At 38.5% G+C, this 19,508-nt stretch overlaps 1 protein-coding gene and 1 non-coding gene across 2 annotated transcripts; both read left to right on the forward strand.

Moving 5' to 3' along the window:
• Nucleotides 1-2,541: 2,541 nt before the first annotated feature.
• Nucleotides 2,542-13,625, forward strand: dnaja2a (DnaJ heat shock protein family (Hsp40) member A2a). The gene is made up of 9 exons (XM_084927799.1): nt 2,542-2,707; nt 3,710-3,769; nt 5,144-5,373; nt 5,514-5,594; nt 5,718-5,851; nt 5,948-6,144; nt 10,946-11,090; nt 11,384-11,511; nt 12,505-13,625. The coding sequence occupies exons 1-9, from the start codon at nt 2,630-2,632 to the stop codon at nt 12,691-12,693; spliced, it is 1,242 nt and encodes a 413-aa protein (XP_084783925.1). The 5' UTR covers nt 2,542-2,629; the 3' UTR covers nt 12,694-13,625.
• Nucleotides 13,626-18,890: 5,265 nt separating this feature from the next.
• trnat-agu (transfer RNA threonine (anticodon AGU)) lies at nt 18,891-18,964 on the forward strand. Its single transcript has one exon. It is a non-coding gene; the product is annotated as a tRNA-Thr (tRNA).
• Nucleotides 18,965-19,508: the final 544 nt, after the last annotated feature.

The following is a 19,508-nucleotide window of genomic DNA, read 5'->3' on the forward strand; positions in this document are numbered from 1 at the left end:
CTACAATAGAGATACAGTAGAGCAGATTTCACAAAGTCTCACAGCTCACTACAAATAAGTCAGCCAAAGTATGCAGTACTGTGAAAAACTAAGTACAGCCTGCAGCAAGTAATCATTTTCTGAACATTATGAGTCTAAAATCTTTGTGAAGGAATTTTGTTCCACTATTCTTTGTTTGAGTTCATTGAGGTCTGCAGGTATTAGTTTCTATACGCAGCTTTCTTGCAGTCTCGCCACAGAATTTCAATCAGGTTGAGGTCTGGACTTTGAGCCACTGCAACATGTTGTTTCTTTTCACGTTCAGCCATTCTTTTGCAGGGATCTGCCAAAACCTCTGCTTTTAGGTGGTCACTATTGCTGATGAACATTTAACCAAGTGCATTTAATTAACAGCACATGGCTGTTACTTTTTTCCACAGTACTGCATAGAGTAGTAGAATTTCTATAACACAGCATAACAAATTGTGTTTCATGTGAAAACAAAATACTGTCTGTTCGTATTTTTACAATAATAAGTGCCAAAGGTCACTTTCAACTCCACAGTTAACATCACTGAGAAACGCATGCAATAATAAAAAAGCAGCGCCACCTGCAGACACACTGCATTCAGCATGCATTTTTATTAGATTGATCAGATTTGAGCTAAAGACACAAATCTGGACATCAAGTGTCAAGTGTTTTATATGCATATAAACTAAGACATATGACAAATTGCGGTGAATTAAATGGCAAATAAAATCAGTTAGAAATCATTGTAACATAAATAAAGTACCAAAAAAAGAATTTAATGTGTCTAATTTAAATATCAAAAACATTTATTTTGTTTCTAAATCAGATCAATGTCCACTCGTATGATCTGGAAGAGAACCAGTGAAATGAAATTGAAAAGCTGAGATGTCCTCTCTGGGATTGGAGTAATGCGCTGTGACCGTGGTAACAAACCTGTTTAGACAGTAATTGTTCTAGTTTATCCTTTTGCTATGTAGTATACACACAGAAGAGTATACAACACGTGTATAAGTACATGCAACGAATGATGTAATAAGCATTTATAATTAACAGGGTGTGACTGATTGGATGAGTTTGTTGTCGAAGTATTATTGCACTGTTCATGGCCACTCAGAAGAGGAGTGAGACGGGACGAGGAGATCTACTGACACCCAAGACAATTTGCACGGACAAGCTCTCATATCCCCCTCCGGTCCTAACGCTGGTTGAGACATCTGAGGTTATAATATGCCACAACAGTAATGGATCTTTGACATGAAAAATGAAGACAAGTTAGACGTGGAGAGATCTTAATTATTGAGACACTCGCTATTAGGTTGAATTCATTAACTGACTTCAAAATTGAATTTCTGTGCAGGCATAACAAACTCAATGCCACTCTAAATCGTGACCGACATCTTAAATTAGCATTGGGTTTAAAACGAATTAAAATAAATTACAAATATCTGCAGTGCTAATGTGGTCAAGTACAAGATTATATTCCCATGTTGTGAGTGTGTAATAATCACATGGTTTGGATTGTACTAAGATGCAACCATTCAAAAACAATGTATTTCATAATAAATAAAAGGGCCCAATAATAAGTCAACCATAATTTGTCTGCAAGGAGTGGAGGTAGTCAAGGTGGATGAGTTTAAATACCTGGGATCAACCATCCAAAGCAACAGAGAGCTGAAGAAGAGACTGCAGGCAAGGTGGAGTGGGTGGAGATGAGTATGAGGTGTGACAGAAGGATATTAGCAAGAGGGAAATGGAAGGTTTACAAAGTAAAACCTGCTATGATGGATTGCTTGGAGATGGTGGCACTGACAAAAAACAGGAGATCGAGCTGGAAGTGGCAGAATTGAAAGATTCTTAGATTTTCATTGAGATTGACCAGAACGAACAGGATTATAAATGAGTATATCAGAGAGACCTCAAGTTCAATGCTTTCGAGACAAATTAGAGAACCAAGGCTGAGATATTTTGGACATGTGCAGAGGAAGGATAGTGGATATACTGGACAAAGGATGTTAAAGATGGAGCTGCCAGGCGGGATGAAAACAGATAAAGTTTATGGATATAGTGGAGGATGACATATGGAAGACTGATGTGACAGAGGAGGATGCTAAGAGGATGCTAAGAGGGTGACATGGGGGGCAGATGATCTGCTGTGGTGACCCCTAAAGGGAGCGGCCAAAAGAAGAAGATTCAGTGAGCATAAAGAGAAACAGAAAGTTCACTTTTCATTAACAGACTGTAAAAATAGGATGGCAGTTTGAGCTCATAAACTGAGTTTAAACTTTTATATGTGAAGGTGTAACTATAGGGCCAGTTATAAAATGGCAAGAAATTTTTCAAGCTTTGTCTATATTAACTTTAATTAAATGGTTAATATTTGCTAAAATAAATAAATAAATGAATAAATAAGAGAAGAAGAAAAATGAAAAAGAAATCGAGTGTTTACTCTCGTGTGTAAGCTCATCAGTCATCAAGCACATCCACGCCAGGGGGCACCAGCGGACACGCGGCGGGTCTGACTTTCCGGAAATGGAGACACGAGGCGAGCCAAACATTTTCCACCGGCTCCTTCTCTCTTTGTCCATCCAGCTCCTGTCGAAGCAACATCAACAGCAACACCATGTCGAATGTTGTCGACACGAAATTGTACGACATCCTCGGAGTGTCTCCGTCTGCAACGGAAAATGAGCTGAAAAAGGTAAATACACGGGAGATAATCTGCGGGATTATATATTGCGTTTAAGCTTCAAAGTCTTAAAAGTGCCTCAATCAGGAAATGCGTTGCTATGCGAAGCTAACTAACATTAGCAGTGAATCAGGCTGACCGGCCTGGATATTCATGTGACAGTCGGGCTGTGGCGTTTATGAGTTCAATAAATGTTTTATTTTTCTTTCACAGTTTAGCTACGATCGACTAGAAAAACGTATGTTTTTCAAGTTGTTAATGTGAAAAAGGTCAACCGAAACCAGGGCTAGCTCGTACGCATCAAACGATTGACCTCACGCTAGCTTTAGCTTAAGTGTTTGTCGCGAAACCAGCCAAACTATTCCTTGATTTTGTGTTTGACAAACGGTGGAAATAGAGATTCCTAACACGTAGTGATCAAAATGAGCCGAAGAATCCAAGTTTGATATTTCTTCAGCGGTTTTGTTTTTTTAAATTTGGTTGGGTTTTTTTCTCCCAACCGGCGTGTGATGTTTTTTTTAACTGGCCATGCTAGACTAGACTAAATTGATGTTCACCGACCTCTTGTTTATTAGCACATTATCGGATAACTTTATTACGCTGTCATATTTTCATCTTAAACGTTATCGTTACCGCGTCCGTGCTTGGCGAGAAGATATGCTAATTAGCTTAGAAGCGTTAGCACTGAAATTGTCAGACATTTTGAGTTGCCTTTTTTTCACTAAAGGGTAATTCCAGGGGATGGGTGCGTGGAAATGGTGAATAGCAGTCGTCGCTACTAAACCAGTTATGGATTATTGTTGGGAGAAAATGATTTTTTTTAAAGCCGAGACAGAAAGAGCGTGGCGGGCCAGGTTTGTTCGGGGAGGGAGGCACGTGTGATTGCGTAAACCGTAGATAAGCTTCCTTCATGTGTGTTGGAGTCATGTCGACGTAAGTTTCCCGTAAACAACGCATGCCCAATGTAAAACTTGGTAGCTAATGGAGTTACCTCTGTTTTTTGTTATTGTCTAGGCATACCGGAAACTCGCAAAGGAATATCATCCCGACAAGAACCCTAATTCTGGAGATAAGGTAACGCATCTGTGGCAGCCTCCACCTGGTTTACAGTGGAGCTGGTCATATGTCCAGATGAGTTATGCGATTATGTTTGTTTGAATTATGTTTGCAATTAAAAAAAAAAAAAACATGATTGGGAAAACAATAAAAAGCTAAAAAGTCTATTTTCATTTTATGCACCAAATTCTAATGTATGTGTACTTAATTACTCTGTTTCGTTTATTGATTTGCAGATTTTCTTTCTTTTGTTTTTTGGATGTTTATTAAAATTAATCACTTGTTTAAAAGTCCTTTGGATAAAGTGCTATGTGTTGCTATCAGTGTTATGTATAACTAAAGAAGAAAAATAGTTTAAAATGTTTAAGTAAAACATTTTAAACATAGAGAACACGTTCTCTCATAGAGATGTGCCTAGTATTTTGTGTATTTGAAGCTTTAATGTATCTTTCAGACTAACTCAACTTAACCAGTCCTGTTATGACAGGAGTTACTTCCCGTTTTGCTTTGTGGTGATTTCGCTTTAAGCCTTTGCATTTCATTAAGGGTTTAAATTGTTATTGAACATTGAGCTGAAATTCCTGAAGTTGGAAGAGCCCTTTCCACAGCTGTGCTTAACATTCTCATTAGTTTCTAATGTAGATTTTGGAATGTTTATGGAAGGGGGGGGGAAGAGAAAATTACAAGCCTCTCTTTCATCATCCCCAATATGGCAGTGAGAGATTTTCTCAGCAGGAGATTGTTACCAACATGAAAATGGCAACTTTAGAGTCTTAAGCCTGGAGGCAGTGTTCATAATAATGAAAGCATTTGAGTTTTGGAAATGGTGTGTCCTACCGAGAATATCCTTTACACTGGCTGTGAGATTAACTTGTAACTCATGCTGAACGTCACATTTTATCTTCAAAGCAAATGGAAGCTAGATGTTATTCTTTTTAACTATTAGTTTTCTTTCTATTTTTTTTTTTTTTATTGGAAACCTAAGAGTGTTGGTAAAGTTTGTATAGGACAGTTGAAACTTTGAGTTACTGTTTTGACAGTTAACCAATTTGCTGTGAATTTGCTCTGAAGTCTTATGTTTTGAAGAGCTGAAATTGTACCCAAGACTTCTGTCCCCTCGGGTGTTTTAGATGGAGCCAAAGGTAAATCTCAAGTGTTATTTATTTTTCACCAGTTTAGTTGATTGGTGTCTGCTTTCCATAAGCTTAAGACACATTTTTATTTAATGGTTCTAAAAAGAACCCCAGACTGTATGTGTGGCTGGATCTAAGTGGGTCAGTTAATTGTTTTGTCAAATCCCAAAAGCCATTTTGAAACAGGCCATTCCCTTCGTCCAGTTAATTTTATTTTATTTTTTGTCTTGTCTCTGTTTCTGGTCTTCTCAAAATGTAGTTCAAAGAAATCAGCTTTGCCTATGAGGTGCTAACTAACCCTGAAAAGAAAGAACTTTATGATCGCTATGGAGAACAAGGCTTGCGGGAAGGTGGCGGGGGTGGCCCAGGGATGGACGATATCTTCTCCCACATCTTTGGAGGTGGACTCTTTGGCTTCATGGGTGGACAGAGCAGTCGATCCAGGAATGGAGGTCGGAGGAGAGGAGAAGACATGGTCCATCCACTCAAGTAAGACCTAGCTTGGAAACTCAGATGTACTACATTAAATTGATTTAATGTTTTTGTGTTTGCAATTAATTAAAATTGCTCTTGATGTGCAGCACAACTATTTTATCTTGCATCAGTTGATATCATATTTTTTTCTGTAGGGTTTCACTGGAGGACCTTTACAATGGAAAAACAACTAAACTACAACTTAGCAAGAATGTACTCTGTAGCACTTGCAATGGGTGAGTAGTACAACCAACATCTTGCTGTTATTTCTGCTTGATAGTTTAGATATTAACAGTTTTAATCCTTTGATATTTGTTGGTTGTTACAACAAATCCATCTGCGGCCTTGTGTGAATACAGGCAGGGAGGCAAGACGGGTGCTGTACAAAAGTGTACGGCGTGTAGGGGGCGTGGCATGCGCATCATGATCAGACAGCTGGCCCCGGGTATGGTCCAACAGATGCAGTCAGTGTGTACTGATTGTAATGGAGAGGGTAAGTGCCACAGTGATGTAAACCGTGACCAAGCACTTGCGTGTTTTATTGATCTGCACAGATCTCTGATCCTGTGTTTTATTTAATCTGCCCCAGGTGAGGTGATCAGTGAGAAAGACCGCTGTAAAAAATGCGAGGGCAAGAAAGTTGTGAAGGAGGTGAAGATTCTGGAGGTGCATGTGGACAAAGGCATGAAGCATGGCCAGAAAATTACCTTTGGAGGAGAAGCTGACCAGGCACCTGGCGTTGAACCTGGGGATATAGTTCTTGTCCTGCAAGAAAAAGAGCACGAGGTACGTGGGGGGAGTCTGATTCATGTTATCCTTTCCCTCGTAACCCATGCATACTCTGTAATAGGGGGTGATGGTTTTAACATTATTTTGAGCAGCCTTTTGTGTTTTTTGTATGTCAGTTGCTAATTACTTCACTCCCATAAAAAGGTGAACTTCTAATCCAGCTCCTCATGCCTGACCAAAGCTTCCTGTTGCATTCTTTTGATGTCAAACTGTTGATTCTGTTTTCACTAATGGCCAAAATCTCATAGTCTCAGCTGGTTCGTAAAATGTACCATATCATAGTAGATACATGTGTGGGTGTGCGGAGGTGACGAATTTACGCACAACTAAATAAGCATCAAAGAAGTGGAAATAAAATCTCGGAGACGTTGGAGTTAGTCATGCAGAATTTGTATATTTCAATTTTTTTAAATAAGTTTTAATTACATTTTGATTTTTGTTTTGATTTCAGGGTGGTTTTTTTTTAAATACATTTGGTTAGTTTTGGCGTGTTTATAAATGTTTAGTTTTAATTAGAGTTTTAATCTTTACTTATTTTAACACAGAGGGTATTTATTTAGGAATAGATTTTAACATTTTGGAATGAGTGTTATAGCACCAGAGTGTCACGCTGGTGTAGAGGTTAGTATTATCATTCCCTGGGGTATTTCTGCATGGAGTTGGCATGTTCTGCCTGTGGGAACTCAAGCTTCCTCCCACAGTCCAGACAGACACGTAAGGTGAATAAGTCATTCTAACAGGTGAATTATGCTTCTGTGTTAGATCTGTGTCGTACCTTACGTCATAACCAGGACCCTATTTTTTATTTATTTTTTTATCCTACAACATAACATTGTATGTAACGTTTCATGATTTCATTTTTAATTATGATGCTTGGGTTTTTATCCCATCCCACCTGATGTGGTTTAACAATGCACTTTTTGCATACAACCTGGGTACATCTGTGAGCATTGTGGTAACTTGGAGCGTTGCATACAGTTTTTGGAAGGCATTTGGGGGGCAATCTATAGCATTTTCAGTTTGCTCTAGTAAATTCACTTAGTGTAGTAGATGGACGACCTGGTCATTGTTTCTCTGTCTATGGCATTATGCTTCACCTCACTTTCATACTAACATGCCAATCTCCTGCAGCGCTGATGGATAATAATTTTATGGGTCTTAGGTAGGGCTGGGCCATATCATACCGTTCACGGTAATACCGGTATAATGTCGGGCAACGATAAGAAAATGAAATATCGAGATAGAATATGGGTGAAACTGATACAGATTAGAAAAATAGAATTTCTGTATCAGTCATAGTTTTGTGAGCTGTCAGAGCCTAAAATGCAACATTACTAAGGTGGATAATTTTTTTAAAGGCTTTTTTTTTATCTCTCATAAAAGCTGCAATTGTCTTGATCAGATATCATGTCAAATAATTTCTGCTTATGTGTTGAGGCACCCCTCCTTATGCAATACGTGATTTAAATAATTGTTTTAGCACTTTGAGCACTCAAAAGCCTAAGTCATATGTTATGTAGTGTTGGATTGTGGGCTAAATGGTGCACCTGCTGTGGAATATAGATAGATAGATACAGCTGTTGTTCGTGAGTTCATGATTCATGAGTAAGCTACTAATTTAAAACACCCCCTCTGTTTGCAATAATTCAAGAAATAAAGTAAGAAAATCTTAAATTGTATCACAGAAAATTCTAACAGGGGAAAAAAGTCTGTATTTCAGTGCATATATGAAGGAAAACATTATACATTATTCAGTTTTTATAATTAAATCATATTATGCCTTAATGTTGAATTTCTTTGGTAGCAAAACGTCTTGATGCATTCTCAATCATCCAGGAAAGTAAATCTCCAAAAGTTGATTCTGTTCATCTGGACGTAGCGTTTTGTGGGAGAAACGTTTCGTCACTCATCCAAGTGACTTCTTCAGTCTCAGCTGACTGCAGGTTTCCCCAATCTTATAAACAGTACATTTGCATAATGACTGAAATAGGGCTGCCACAAACGATTATTTTGATAGTCGACTAGTCACCGATTATTTTTGCGATTAGTCGACTAATCGGATCATGCATCCATTGAACGTAAAAGGTACAGCTTATTGCACCAGCATGCATCTGCTCTCATATAACTATCATTAGCTTACAGCTTTAAGTGTTTAAGGTATGTGCTAACTAAAAATAAAGACAAGATGATAGTTTATTAAATTTCAATGAAGTTTGCAGATTGTTTCGGTGGAGTTTAGTAAACTGAGACGTCTGCTCCTTTCTATCTAAAATATAACAGGACACCGCAGTATATTCTCGAGCATCTCACACTTCTGATAATCAGTTGTCTGCTTGACAGTTATTCAGCTGTGTAAAAGCTATAACTTTAATATCAGCCAAACCGATTTACTCAGGAACAAATAAAGTACTGAAAAAAGCCAAACAATAACATTTGTAAGTTATCTAAGTGACTTATATATGTTTAACCTGAGTTAGTGAAAGATGGCGGTGGGTTTGAAAACGATTTGCCGGGAGTCCGGTGTTCCCACCGGCTCTAGTGAGCCTGTAACCCCGGCTAGCTAACGAGCTAGTGGGTAACAGACGTCTCCGAAAACGTCGGAGCGCTTTTGAAAATATGTGGTGTCTTGATAAACTGAGCAGATGTTTGAAGTTTACACAGCTACATTCTCGCCTGAAAATATGTTAAACGTTTATTTTGTGACCCAGAAAGATTAATAAGAGTAACATTAAAACTAACTAGCTGCCGCCATTGTTGGAAACTGAGCAGGGCCGCGCTATGAATTCTGGGACACAGCTTCTTCTTCTTCGGGGTTTAACGGCAGCTGGCATCCTTGTACATGCAGTGCTGCCATCTTCTGTTTCAGTCCGTTATTACACTCTTAAATCCTACTACTTATCCCTGCGTCTTTTGTGATCTTACAAAGCTTGAAACGACGCGTCGACTATTAAATTAGTCGTCGACGATTTTGATAGTCGACGTAATCGTGACTAGTCGACTAATCGTGGCAGCCCTAGACTGAAACCAGCCCACTGAAGGATGCAAATTCTCATTACCATTGATCAAAGACCACTGATCAATGGCCATGAGTACCATTCACAGAGAGTTGGGGAATGGCTGCAATTACAGCATTGTAAGATGGCGAAAGATGGGTGTGCCATGGGCTCCCCAGCCTAAGGGTTCATCTTTCGCCATCTTACAATGCTGTGATTGCAGCCACACAGTGGACCAAAGGAAAAGGGATTTTGTGTAGTAGCTGAACACAGTGTTCCTGGAAATGAAGAAAAGGAGTGTTTCTGTTCACTGAAAACTCAGAGCTTATGATTCTACATGGTTGAAGTGTTGAGTTCCTGGTTTGCATTAACAACGCTTGTAGCTGGATGCCAAAAAGTGATGGGTGTCCTCTCATAAAATAAAGTTATATTGACATCATGAGTGGTGGATTGATAGGCTAATCAGTCTTGTGATGCTGATCTTTTTTTCAAGAGCAATTCAACTAAATGTTGTAATTTTAATAAAACAGACAAATCGTAATGAAGCTTATTTGTCGTAATGGTGCCAAATTCAGAAATATGCAAGCCACTTACCTTACTCAGCTGAGGTAAATAAAGTCCCTGGTAAACGTTAAAGGAAATGGGTTGTGGATGGTTTTGGCTTAACTAGAACACCACCCAGAGCTTCAGGAGTGCCTCTGGCTCCCACAGGATGTCTATCTTTAATGTCAAAATATGTCATTTATAGACATCTGTAGCATAATGAGTTGGTACAGCCAGCAGCAACAACGCACAAAACACTGATCATGGAACATCAGTACTCTTTATGAAATGGCACTATATCAAAAGGTCTGAAAATCATTTGAAGTAGTACAATAAAAAGTATTTAAGAGGCATTAAAAAACTACTTGTCTGTGTATACAGGAATACATTCTGACAGCATCCTATTGAGTAAATTAGTAACTTTTTTGTGCTATATTTGTTTGTACTATTGATTTCTAACAAATGCTCTAAGGCAGAGGTGTTTAGTGTTCGGATACAATACAGTTTACAAAAATGTGATGGTACAAACTTAATTGTTTTCTAATAATTAATAAAAAAAATAATTAAAATTGACAAAGCATTACAGTGTCAAAAAAGCTAGCTTGTGGAACAGTGTGAATTTAAAGTACAAGGCCTCTACTGAGTGTTGGGTTGATGTTTGTCTTGTTAATTCTAGCCTTTTGATAAGATATTTATTTGCCTGTCCGTTTAGTGTGCAGGAGTTCTTAAAGCTGTTGTGTAACGCATTTTACTGCAACATAAGAAAGAAATGTTACAAAAATCCAAGTTCATAGCCTCCCCCAATGTCTTGACTGCCAAATTACACCATGAAGAAGCATTGTCACACAGTCAATTGTAGCTGTCACAGATGACAAGCTCAAAAGACACTGTCAGAGAAAATGATTCTGACCACTTTAAAAAGCTATCAGTCACAGACAAAAGCAATTTGTTCTCTGACAATTATCTGTTACCATGTTTAATGTGGTTTTTATGAGAGAATAGGCTTCAGCGATGAGAACTCTTTGAATTATTGGAATAAAAACTTTTTTTTCCCCCCCTAAAAATGACTAACCTCCACTTCTGCTTTAGCCCCAGCTTTATTCAAAGGTAATGATATACAGTGACATGCTTTCCCACACTGTCATATTTGGTATATCAGGAAACGATGCTTTGTTTTTTTTGGTTTGTTTGTTTTTAAATCTGTTAAAACTGTGACGATTTCATCTATTAACAGATATTACTAACAATCTCTCTATTTTCAGACATATAGACGAGATGGCAATGACCTCTTCATGAACCACAAGATTGGGCTGGTGGAGGCGCTGTGTGGTTTCCAGTTTATGTTGAAACATTTAGATGGAAGACAAATTGTTGTTAAGTACCCTGCTGGCAAAGTCATTGAACCAGGTAAACATCCATTTTTAACATTGCTTTTCTTACTGAATTTGTCAGGAACAGACTGCATCATTATTTCCAGCTCTGACGTGGTTGCCAGATAAATAAGTGTATTAGCCTAGCATGCTCTGACAGCTGAGCAGGTGTCCAGCTTTGGGCTTTATTGGCAGAGAGTTTCTATCATTGTAAAGATGTTCTTCACACCAACACTGGGGGGTGGGTTTACCCTAAATCCTCAGTGCTGGAAATACTGTTTAGAAAAATGTGAATAAGTCTAATTTTAAACAAATGGCACTCTTTTCTAGGCTCTGTCAGGATGGTGCGAGGAGAAGGCATGCCACAGTACCGAAACCCTTTCGAGAAAGGAGATCTTTATATCAAGTTTGATGTCCAGTTTCCTGACAACAATTGGATCAGCCCTGAGAAACTTGGGGTATGACAGATTTGTGCTTTTAATTTACTGTCTTTAATCTTCAGATTTTTATTTGTCTCATTATAGACAAAGACCAAAGCTCATTCTTCGTACTTAGAAGTAATTACAAAACTGTAATTCATAGGCAATTTTTTTTCCTCTATATAATTAGATTAAGACATTAAAACTATATTCCAAACAGACTTAAGTCAGCGAGTCATTTACAGTTGAGTTCAAATGTATTATTTAAATCTGACTCGCCCATCAGGCCTCTGAGGGGGCATCAGTGATGGCAGCACACGGAGGCAGTGTAAACAGATTTGCTCTTTTATCAGCAGCTTTGAAACAAGCAAGGGAAAAGGGAAATATTGGCAGCAGTGTTAACGGAGAAAGGCCACAGCACACCTTACTTTGAACAACAGCTGCTTTAACTTGAAAAATATACATGATTTTCAGACAGCTCAGCAGTGAGTTAGCTGTCTGACCTGTAACATGTTCACATGTAGGACTGCTGTTTTTGTTGGGTGGAAAGCAATTTATATATGTACGGTTAGTGGGGAGAAACCCAAGGTGCATGTTTTCTCAAATGATTTTTTTTTTACTATGTCTTCAGAGTCCGTCACATAATCTGGTTTTGGTCTGAAGAGAAAGTATGACCTGTTTGTTTGTTGTCGTTGTTTTAAAGAGGGGAAAAAAGATATTAATTTCATTCAGACTTGAAATATGTGAGTAAACTTACATGTTCCTTTAAGGTATCAGCCCTTCTTAGCAATTCCATTCAGTGATTTGATTCCTTCTTGTGATGAATGTGAAAGTACTTAAATTCTGTCACGCTTGTCTTTCTGGCTGAGAATGGAAGTGAATTTCTTCCTGAGACAGCACCCCTTCTCGCTCTCTCTCTCCTTGTAGCAGTGCACTCATGACCCCACAACCTTCTGACACCAGAGAATGGTTAGAAATCCCAATGAAGCTGCCTGTTAAAGCTGTATTTTGACAATTGTTTTCCCTATGAAGGAGCTGGAAGACATGCTGCCCTCACGGTCAGAGCCACCCATCATCAGTGGAGACACGGAGGAGGTCGACCTGCAAGATTATGACGTCAGCCAGAGCTCGTCATCTGGTAACCGCAGGGAGGCTTACAATGACAGTTCGGACGAAGAGGGCAGCCACCACGGCTCGGGAGTACAGTGTGCCCACCAGTAATCTCATGCTCTTTCCCACTCTGACATATACACATACAGACACACACAACCCATGAGCTAGATGGGAGAAAATGTATGAGTTGCAGACTAAACAAAGGCAGGTCAGGCTCAGTAGCTCCTCAGACACAGATCCAATCACACTGACTCATGCACAAGTTGTTGATTGTTTGAAATATTGTGCCCTTGAATCATTTTGATTTTTGTCTGAGGAACTAACACTGGTGCAGCCAGAGACGGATCTAGACACTTTAAACAGCAACTTTAGGTAAAATTCATATAAAATATTTAAGATGTAATGAAACAAGTGGTCGCCTCAGTGAACACCATGTTAGGATGATGATCTTCTGTTCAAACAGACTTCACCCACCCACCTTTCTCTTCCTCTGTCATGGCTGATAGTCCAGTGTCCTGCTAATTGGAGCTCAAGATCAGTAAAAAGGAATGTTTCTTTGTGACATGGGTTCTGTTTTCATAGTATTTACATTAATTTAAAAGACTAACCAATGTGCAAAGACAAAGCAGCTGAGCAACGTGACATGCAGATCCTCGGACTTGTGCATTCATGGACTCGTCGACTCGGCGCCATTTGTAGGATTTGTTTTCTGATTTTTACAGCTTTAGTTTCTTTCTAGGTTTTTACGTGTTTTTTTTTTTTTTGTTTTGTTTTGTTTTTCCTGTCTTTACTTTTTAATTCGAACAGAAAATTCATTAAGTGTGTATATCACTGAAGTGGTTGTTGGTAAGCTTCATCAGCTGCTGTATTTCAAGGCTGTGTGATTTAAAAATAAATAAATAAAAACCTATAGTCTGTACCTGTGCTGAGACCATGTGCATGTACAAAGCTTTGGTTCCCGCACTTGTCAAACATCCAATAAAGCGGCACACTTCTCAAGAAATGTCTATGAAGTTGTTGAATAAACTGTTGAAATATCATTCGTAGTGTGTTGCATTGATTTTTGCAATGTTTTTATTTTTTCCACCAGAACTAGTAGGCTAGAAATATGTTTGAAGCCATCAGAGTTTCGAAATAACTTTTTTTTCCTAGGGAGCTATCTGTTCTTTCTATAAACAATGTGTCAATGACGAGAACTAATCCAAGGATCCTGCCAACTATTCTCTGGAGGTACTGTATGACTAAATCAGAAAACATTTCCATCCTCAGTCAGCTGTCATCAGTGAACGGGATCGCACACTGTCCTAAAAGCAGTCTGAGTGGAAAGACATGCCAATGAAACTACAATGCTGTGACCTCTGTAGTTCTTGAAGAGGCAGCTGATCACTGCTTCTTCCATTAGTATTTGTGTACAGTGTAAACTGTTGAATGGCTTGAGAAGCACACATATATACATATACATTTCAACTGGTCATGCTTGTAGCTTTGGTTAGTGGTGCTGATTTAAGTAGTGTTGCCATTTAAGTGTCCTGTGATGTGATTTATTGACTTCAATGTGAGAAACCCTTAGATGCCTGATGTTCAGGTCACTATCGGCCCTTCCAGTGTCATTTAAAGAGTGAAACAGCTAAGACCAAGCTGTTTAATTAGTGTGGATCATGTCCTACCTGTGCCAAGGGCCAATGACCCTTGTGTTTAACAAATCTCAGCTATGTCTTCTTTGTAATCATCAAACTTTTAGAGTTCAGAAAAACCTGTGTAAATGCTGGTATCTGATAGGTCACTGAGGAATTTCCTTCATCAGTGCTTGTTTTAGAGGGCTCCTGACATTTGTATTCTATTGGAAAATGCAGTAAATTATGAGCCATCAAATATGGAACAATGCAAAATAGTGATAATATTGAAGAAGTCACTTGTTCACCCATTAGCGGGGGGCCCTTAAACAGTTCTTTTTTTGGTGGTCATAGTAGTAATGCTAGGGAAGGAGGCAAGGGTTTTGTGTTGCAGTGTGGTGCAGATTAACAGAAAACAAAAATCTGTTTTACAGTTTTCCCAAATTTGGGGATAGTGGAGTATGTAGGAAATGTAAGAAAGTTAAAATGACAATCTAGTAAAAGTAAAAGTCTTTTATTTTAATTTTAACAAGTACATAAGTAATAACAAAATCATTTTATTTCCAATTTTGCTGTGTCAGTGTGAAAAACAATTGATTGTTATTATTTATGGTTATCATGTAAGTTTAAAGACAAGCTTAGACAGCATTTTCACATTGACTTTTCATTATGGAAAGGATGGAATTTTCTTTAGTGCTAAGTCAGTTTTAATTTATGGCAAAGATGAAGTTCGCTACTTCACTGTAGAAGCAAACCCTAAAGTGCTTAGTAAAAGGGTGCCGAACATAAGGCCCGGGGGGTGTAAACAGCCCGTCAAAGACTCAAAATGCATCCAGTTGATTGCTTTGGATAGGTGCATTTTCATAAATTTGAGCCTACCCCTTTTCCTATTTATAAGGACCGCCCCATGGCCTTTCATACTTATTTACCAATGTATTAGACAGAATCTTTTTTTATTTTATTTCACCATCTACTATACTTAAAAAAAAAAATTAAACAATGGATGCACACTCTTGGTTTTATAATGACAATTTAACCCCCGAAATGTCAGACTGACAGATTTCTTTCTTCATACTGTTGACATTGCACTTGTTTTTGTTATATTATAGCATTAAACATGTAGTAAACTTCTTTGTACTAGAAAGATCAGTTTCACTGGTCCAGCTAGCTTAAATCAACGTCCATTGACTAGATGGACTTAAACAATGAATAACAAAATACAAGGAAACTTAGACCCAAACTAATAACAGCTACAACAAGAACTTAAGAAAGCTTCAACATACCTAAGAAAAGAAATATAGCAATAAACCCTGACATATTGGTAACTCTTTGAAGTGTTACTGGGCATTCATAACCAGTCACTTTGTGCATACAGTGAGTCAAAGCATTGGGTGGACTGCAACTGTTGTTGTTGCTTTTGCACCTGGATTTTAGTGTTCTTGTTCTTCAAGTAGTTAGAAAGTTCCTCAAGTTCTGTGTTTTTTCTCAGCATTTCATTGATGCTACTCTGCATCTCTGAGCATTGTTTTTCCAGCTTTTTCTTTTCTCCCTCCAGTTCAGTTGTTTTGTACTTCCTTTTTGTTTTGTTTTTTCCTCTGAAGAACAAGTTTTTCTTCTTTCTGTTTCATGCTCCTTCTCTTGAAGTATTTCTTGATTTTTGAGCAGTGTTTCATCAAGAGTTATTTGGAGCACCTTGTATTTTTCCTTCATCTCTTCAAGTTTGCAATCCATTTCTTTCTGTTGTGTGTCCTGTTGTTCTTTTTCTTGAAGAAAATCTTTATTTCTGTGCAGTGTTTTGTCGAGCCTTATTTGAAGCACTCTGGATTTTTCCCCCATGTCTTCAAGCTTGGTGTCCATTCCTTTCTGTTTTATCTCTTGTTGCTTTCTCTCTTGAAGCAGCTGTTGATTTTTGTGCAATGTTTTGTTATGCTTTACCTGCAGCACTCTGTATTTTTTCTCCATGCCTTGGAGTTTGGACTGCATGTCTCTCTGCTCGATGTCCTGTTGTTTCTTCTCTTGGTGGATTTCTTTATTTTTTCCAGAGCTTCATCAAGCTTTACTTGCAAGCCTTTGTTGTGTTTCTCTGTGTTCTGAAGCTTGCAATCCGTTTCTTTCTGTTTCATGTCCTGTTGCTTCTTCTCTTGAAGCATCTCTTGATTTTTGAGCAGTTTCATCAAGAGTTATTTGGTGCATTTTATATTTTTCCTCTTTCTCTTCAAGTTTGCAATCCATTTCTTTCTGTTGTGTGTCCTGTTGTTCTTTTCTTGAAGAAACTTTATTTCTGTGCAGTGTTTTATTGAGCTTTATTTGGAGCACTCTGGATTTTTCCTTCATGTCTTCAAGCTTGCTGTCCATTTCTTTCTTTGAACTCTACGTCCTGTTTTTTCTTCTCTTGGAGGATTTCATTATTTTTTTCCAGAGCTTCATCAAGCTTTTCTTGGAGCTCCTGATTCTTTTTGTCTTGCAGAGCCCATTGTTTCTCCTCAATAATACCTTCTTTTTCTTGAAGCTGGTAGGACTGTTTTTTTCATTCAGCACTCTTTCTCTCATTTTCTTGCCTCAGGAACATAATCTTTTCTCTGTTCATGAGATTTTCATTCTGCATTTCTTCGAAGCGCTTCTCCTCTAGTTGTACGTGTTCACCCCAAGGAAGAGAGCTGAGGTAAGGGTCTAGGGCAGGGGTCCCCAATCCCAGTCCACGAGGGCCGGTGTCCCTGCAGGTTTTAGATGTGTCCTTGATCCATCACAGCTGATTTAAATGGATAAATTACCTTCTCAACATGTCTTGAAGTTCTCCAGAGGCCTGGTAATGAACTAATCGGGGTGGCTGTAGCTCAGGTGGCAGAGCAGGTCAGCCACTAATCAGAAGGTCGGTGGTTCGATCCCAGGCTGCCTCCTGGATGCATACCAAATATCCTTGGGCAAGATACTAACCCCATGTTTGCCTACTGGTAGTGGTCAGAGGGCCTGGTGGCGCCTGTGTCCGGCAGCCTCGCCTCTGTCAGTGCGCCCCAGGGCAGCTGTGGCTACAATGTAGCTTGCTATCGCCAGTGTGTGAATGTGTGTGTGAATGACTGAATGTAGTGTAAAGCGCTTTGGGGTCCTATGGACTAGAAAAGCGCTATACAAATGCAAATGCCATTTACCATTTAATCATGTGATTCAGGTGTGTTGACCCAGGGTGAGATCTAAGACCTGCAGGGACACCGGCCCTCGTGGACTGGGATTGGGGACCCCTAGACTCTAGGGGTTCATCCCATGGAAGACAGCTGGGGTCAACTTCTTGTCTTTCTTGATCATTTCTCTGAGACATGTTGGCGTCTGTATCTTTTATATATGTATTTTTTTTTAATTATTCAACAAAAATTTACAATGTATTTCAATTGGGAGACCCTTCAAATCCTCATTCAACTTATTCATCTTTCAACTCTAGCTACTTCCACATATGTTGACCCACAGACACCATTTAAACTTTAAAACGAAGCCAAGACATTGAGCTATTCAGCTTGTATTTATCTTTTCAATATCTTTTATACTTTTTCTTCAGTTCCAGTTTAAGTTTCGTGCTTTATTTTCTAATGTACATTTTAAACATGCTCGGCTACTTGCCTGCTTCAAAACCCCTTCTTCTGTGTGAACCTGAGCTTTCAACAGTTCTTCACTTTGTCTTTCAGGTGAATGATTTGGTGTATTTCAGCTCATTCAACATTTTTTCACCAAACATTTCACACACACACACACACACACACACACACACACACACACACACACACACACACACACACAGGGAGAGAGAGACAGACAAACACACACAGACAGAAAGACAAACACACAAGGAAATACAGACACACAGAGACATACACTCACACAGAAACACGCACATACACACAGCGTAAATATTCAGTTTTTTTCTCATCTACATTTTAAACATCTTCAGCTACTTTCCAACTTTGAAACTTCTTCATCTGTGTGAACTTTAGCTTCCAACAGTTCTACACTTCAGCCTTCAGGTGAATGTTTCGTCCTATTTCAGCTCATTCAACATTTTTAACTTAACATTCAGCAGCCATTTCAGCTCAAAACATTCAGCTATCAGCATTTACACTGCAGTTTCTTCAGAAAATGCATTTTCTAGTTCTAAATGTACTAGTTAATAGTAAATACGTGACATTCTATGCAATTATAATAAAAAAGGAAAAGGCGAAAAACCTTTTTGATGGGAATCAAAAGCGTAATATTTTTGCTTAAATTTGAAATAAACTACAGGGAATTGTAATATATACACACTATCATCTGTTTCGCTTAAGTGTGCTGTGTATTTCAACCCTGTACTCTTACAATACTGAATCCACACCGAAGACACTGCTGCACTGCACTGTTTCTTACACTTTAAAGTTATGCTTTAGTGTCATCTCATATTTACGCTTCCGTTTGACTAAGCCACGTTAAGCTCTCCTTTTAGTTGATTGATTTGGATAAATGTAACTTAACGGTGTACTGCTATTTATAACATGTTAGCCCTTCGTATTTTCTAGTAGCTAAAAAAATAGGATATAAAATAAGACGAGACAACTTTATATACCACGGCGCATTCACAGGAGAACACATGTAATATACTGAACATAGCAATGACGTCATTGGAGCCGTGTATTTCACTATTCATAAATGCCCTTTTCGTTGGTTACCGTCAGCGGCGCCGTGGCTTAGTTGGTTAAAGCGCCTGTCTAGTAAACAGGAGATCCTGGGTTCGAATCCCAGCGGTGCCTTTTATTTCTTTCTTTTCAGTTGTTTCTTTTGTTGTTGTTCGGTGTGCACCATTTGTCATAACTTTACATTTACAGAGTACTTTTCTCCCAGCAAAACACTTCTCCAGGTGTATGTTAAAATCAAAATACGTTATTGAATTAAAAGGGACTGTAGAATTTATTTTATAGTCCAACTTGCAGTACAAGAGTTTAACCACACGAGGGCGAAAGTGAAAGGGCCTAATCATAAAAGAATAAGAGCACAAGCGGGCGAGTGGAAGAAGATTGTTATGTATCTTTCCTACCAGAAGCCGTCTACGTAATTCTGTATTTCAGTTCAATATATAAAGTTTCATCTGGAGAAAGAGGGGACAAGGCTTAAGAATTATGTGCGCCACTTTTTTTCATTTAAGATGTGGAAAGCTGAGTAGAGTCAGCCAAAGTTAGAGCGGAAGTAGTCTTCAAGAAAACAAAAAATTTCTAGCTTTGCATCTCAGCTGTAATTCTAAACTACAAATCCAAACCCTATATAACCTTGATTTTTATATCTAAGACTATAAAACTA

The sequence above is a fragment of the Perissodus microlepis genome, chromosome 1, assembly GCF_051167445.1.
Source record: "Perissodus microlepis isolate ML-2025 ecotype Zambia chromosome 1, ASM5116744v1, whole genome shotgun sequence".
NCBI classification, from domain to species: domain Eukaryota; kingdom Metazoa; phylum Chordata; class Actinopteri; order Cichliformes; family Cichlidae; genus Perissodus; species Perissodus microlepis.